The following is a 1,949-nucleotide window of genomic DNA, read 5'->3' on the forward strand; positions in this document are numbered from 1 at the left end:
AAAACTAAGCCGGCGCTAGAAACGGAATATCGAGACTTTCTGACGGAATATGAAAGTCTCGGTCACATGCGACCGGCGATAAACTCTGAAGCTCCGCGCGAACCGCATGTATACATTCCGCATCACGGGGTGTACCGCGAAAATAGCACAACAACACGCCTCCGCGTTGTATTCAACGCCTCGAGTGTTACTTCGAACGGCACCTCGTTGAACGATTTTCTACACGTGGGTCCAAAGTTACAAACGGACATCACGTCTGTTATTTTACAATGGCGACGATACAAATACGTATATTCGGCCGATATCGCGAAAATGTATCGCCAGATTCTCGTCGATCATCGCGATGTCAATTATCAAAGAATTCTGTGGGCATCATTACCGTCGAACTCTCCAACCGAATATCAATTATTAACGGTTACCTACGGAATGTCATGTGCGCCGTTTCTAGCACTTCGGGTTTTGAAACAACTCGTCGAAGACGAAGGTCAACACTTTCCGCTCGCGATCCCTATTCTCCGCGATAATATTTATGTCGATGATGTGATATTCGGCGCCGATACTCCGGATGTTGCTAGGGAGAAACGAGACCAGGTCATTTCGATATTGGCCAGGGGCGGCTTCAAACTTCTAAAATGGGCGAGCAATTCGCCCGCTCTTCTGGCCGACATTGATCTAGCGGACCACGGTTTGGCGGGAAAAAAGCCATTAGCTCGGGACGAGCAACTCAAAATTCTCGGCATTGGGTGGAGTCCCGCGCTCGACAGTTTCGAGTTTAGCGTTTCATTAGCAGCTACTGTACCGATAAGCAAGCGTACAATCTTGTCCGCTCTTGCAACTTTATACGATCCACTCGGCTGGGTCACCCCGGCAACTATTACTGCCAAAATATTCATGCAGCAGCTTTGGCGCCTCAAAGTCGGCTGGGACGATAAAATCTCCGAGGCACTGTTGTCTCATTGGACAGAAATCTACTCTCGGTTCGCGTATCTCAGCCATGTAAAGATACCTCGCTGGTGCGAGATCGGCTCGGAGAACGGGCACGCGGAGCTTCACGGATTCGCTGACGCGTCGAACAACGCGTATGCCGCAGCGGTCTATATTAAAGTTATCTCTGAATCGCGCGCAATTACGGTCACACTACTCGCCGGAAAATCTAAGGTCGCGCCTTTAAAACCGCTCAGCATACCTCGCTTAGAATTATCAGCCGCATTGTTGCTCGCACGCCTTCTTGAATTCGTCCGTGAAACAAACGGGTATCACGACCTCCCGTGTTTTTGCTGGACGGATTCCACTATCGTTCTCGCTTGGGTGACGCAGCATCCGTCGCGATGGAAGACGTTTGTGGCTAATCGCGTCAACGAAATTCAGTCGCGTCTTCCGAACTGTCAATGGCGACATGTGTCAACCGAAGACAATCCCGCTGATTGCGCTTCGCGGGGAATATTCGGTGACGAGATTATAAATCACGCGCTCTGGTGGCGCGGTCCTCCTTGGTTGCAATTCGATCCCGATAAATGGCCGCGTCCCGATCCGTGTATCGCACCGACTGCTCCTCTCGAAGAACGAATTGCTTCTCTGCAATGTTCTCAACGGCGTGATCCGTGGGATCTGGCCTCGAGATATTCCTCTTGGCCAAGATTAATTCGCGTTACCGCGTACCTCCTTAAGTTCACCCGTCTATGCCGATCCGTTTGTTCCCGTCGGAATGTTAACTGCTCATCGTCTACGCCGATGCCGAAGCGATATCCGATCGTCAAAGGTGTCGTACTGTCGGCCTCTGACTGCAACGCAGCCAAGACCTTCTGGATCAAGCAAATCCAAGCGGCATTGTTTGCCACGGAAATAAATGCCTTGGCGAACAATCACTCCCTCAATTCAAGAAGCTCGATCTTGTCTCTTCGACCGTTTCTCGATCAGGACAAGGTTTTGCGCGTGGGTGGACGACTGAG

The 1,949-nt window shown here is 50.8% G+C and overlaps 1 protein-coding gene across 1 annotated transcript; it reads left to right on the top strand.

Moving 5' to 3' along the window:
- Positions 1–66: 66 nt before the first annotated feature.
- On the top strand, positions 67–1,932 carry LOC105560050 (the record flags this gene model as incomplete). The annotated part of the gene is made up of 1 exon (XM_012008800.1): positions 67–1,932. A coding segment is annotated over exon 1 (1,866 nt), but the record flags the coding sequence as incomplete, so codon positions are not given.
- Positions 1,933–1,949: the final 17 nt, after the last annotated feature.

This window comes from Vollenhovia emeryi, unplaced genomic scaffold, assembly GCF_000949405.1.
Source record: "Vollenhovia emeryi isolate VEMERY1.0 unplaced genomic scaffold, V.emery_V1.0 DF946259.1, whole genome shotgun sequence".
Lineage (NCBI taxonomy): Eukaryota > Metazoa > Arthropoda > Insecta > Hymenoptera > Formicidae > Vollenhovia > Vollenhovia emeryi.